Source organism: Trypanosoma theileri (assembly GCF_002087225.1).
Source record: "Trypanosoma theileri isolate Edinburgh chromosome Unknown TM35_Tth_197_V1, whole genome shotgun sequence".
In the NCBI taxonomy this organism is placed as follows: Eukaryota; Euglenozoa; class Kinetoplastea; order Trypanosomatida; family Trypanosomatidae; genus Trypanosoma; species Trypanosoma theileri.
This window is the reverse complement of record NW_021640039.1, coordinates 1-451: the sequence shown is the minus strand read 5'-3', so window position 1 is coordinate 451 and position 451 is coordinate 1. Positions and strand designations below refer to the sequence as shown.

The 451-nt window shown below is 56.8% G+C and overlaps 1 protein-coding gene across 1 annotated transcript; it reads right to left on the bottom strand.

The window, feature by feature from the left end:
* Position 1: 1 nt before the first annotated feature.
* Positions 2-436, bottom strand: TM35_001971000 (glutamamyl carboxypeptidase; the record flags this gene model as incomplete). The annotated part of the gene is made up of 1 exon (XM_029031999.1): positions 2-436. A coding segment is annotated over one exon (435 nt), but the record flags the coding sequence as incomplete, so codon positions are not given.
* Between the last annotated feature and the right edge of the window lie 15 nt (positions 437-451).

Genomic DNA, 451 nt, shown 5'->3' with positions numbered 1-451 from the left:
CTCTCATGGCTGGCAGCAGCTCATTGTCCACGTATGATCGCAGGCGCCCGTCGATTGTGGCCGCAGTGTCCTGTGGAAGGTTGCGGAACTCGAAGGAGAACTCACACTCGGCTGGGACAGTGTTGACGGCGTTGCCTCCCTTGATGAGGTTGGTAGACAGCGTCGTGAAGGGTACATGAAAGTCTTTATCACGGTGACCGCTGCGGCGGAACTCTTCCCCAATCTCACGGATCTTCGCAATGAACTTCGTGGCATAGTCAATGGCGTTGCAACCTTGGTCGGTCAGCGCACAAGATGAGTGCACGGCCTTCCCACGCACACGAACATGATATTCGCTCCGACCCTTGTGACCGGTCCAGACAGTCATTCCTGTGGGTTCCCCAACGATGCATCCATCCGCCTTGATGTTGTTATCCCGCAGGAACTCCGCAAGCACCTTGCCGCCGAGACA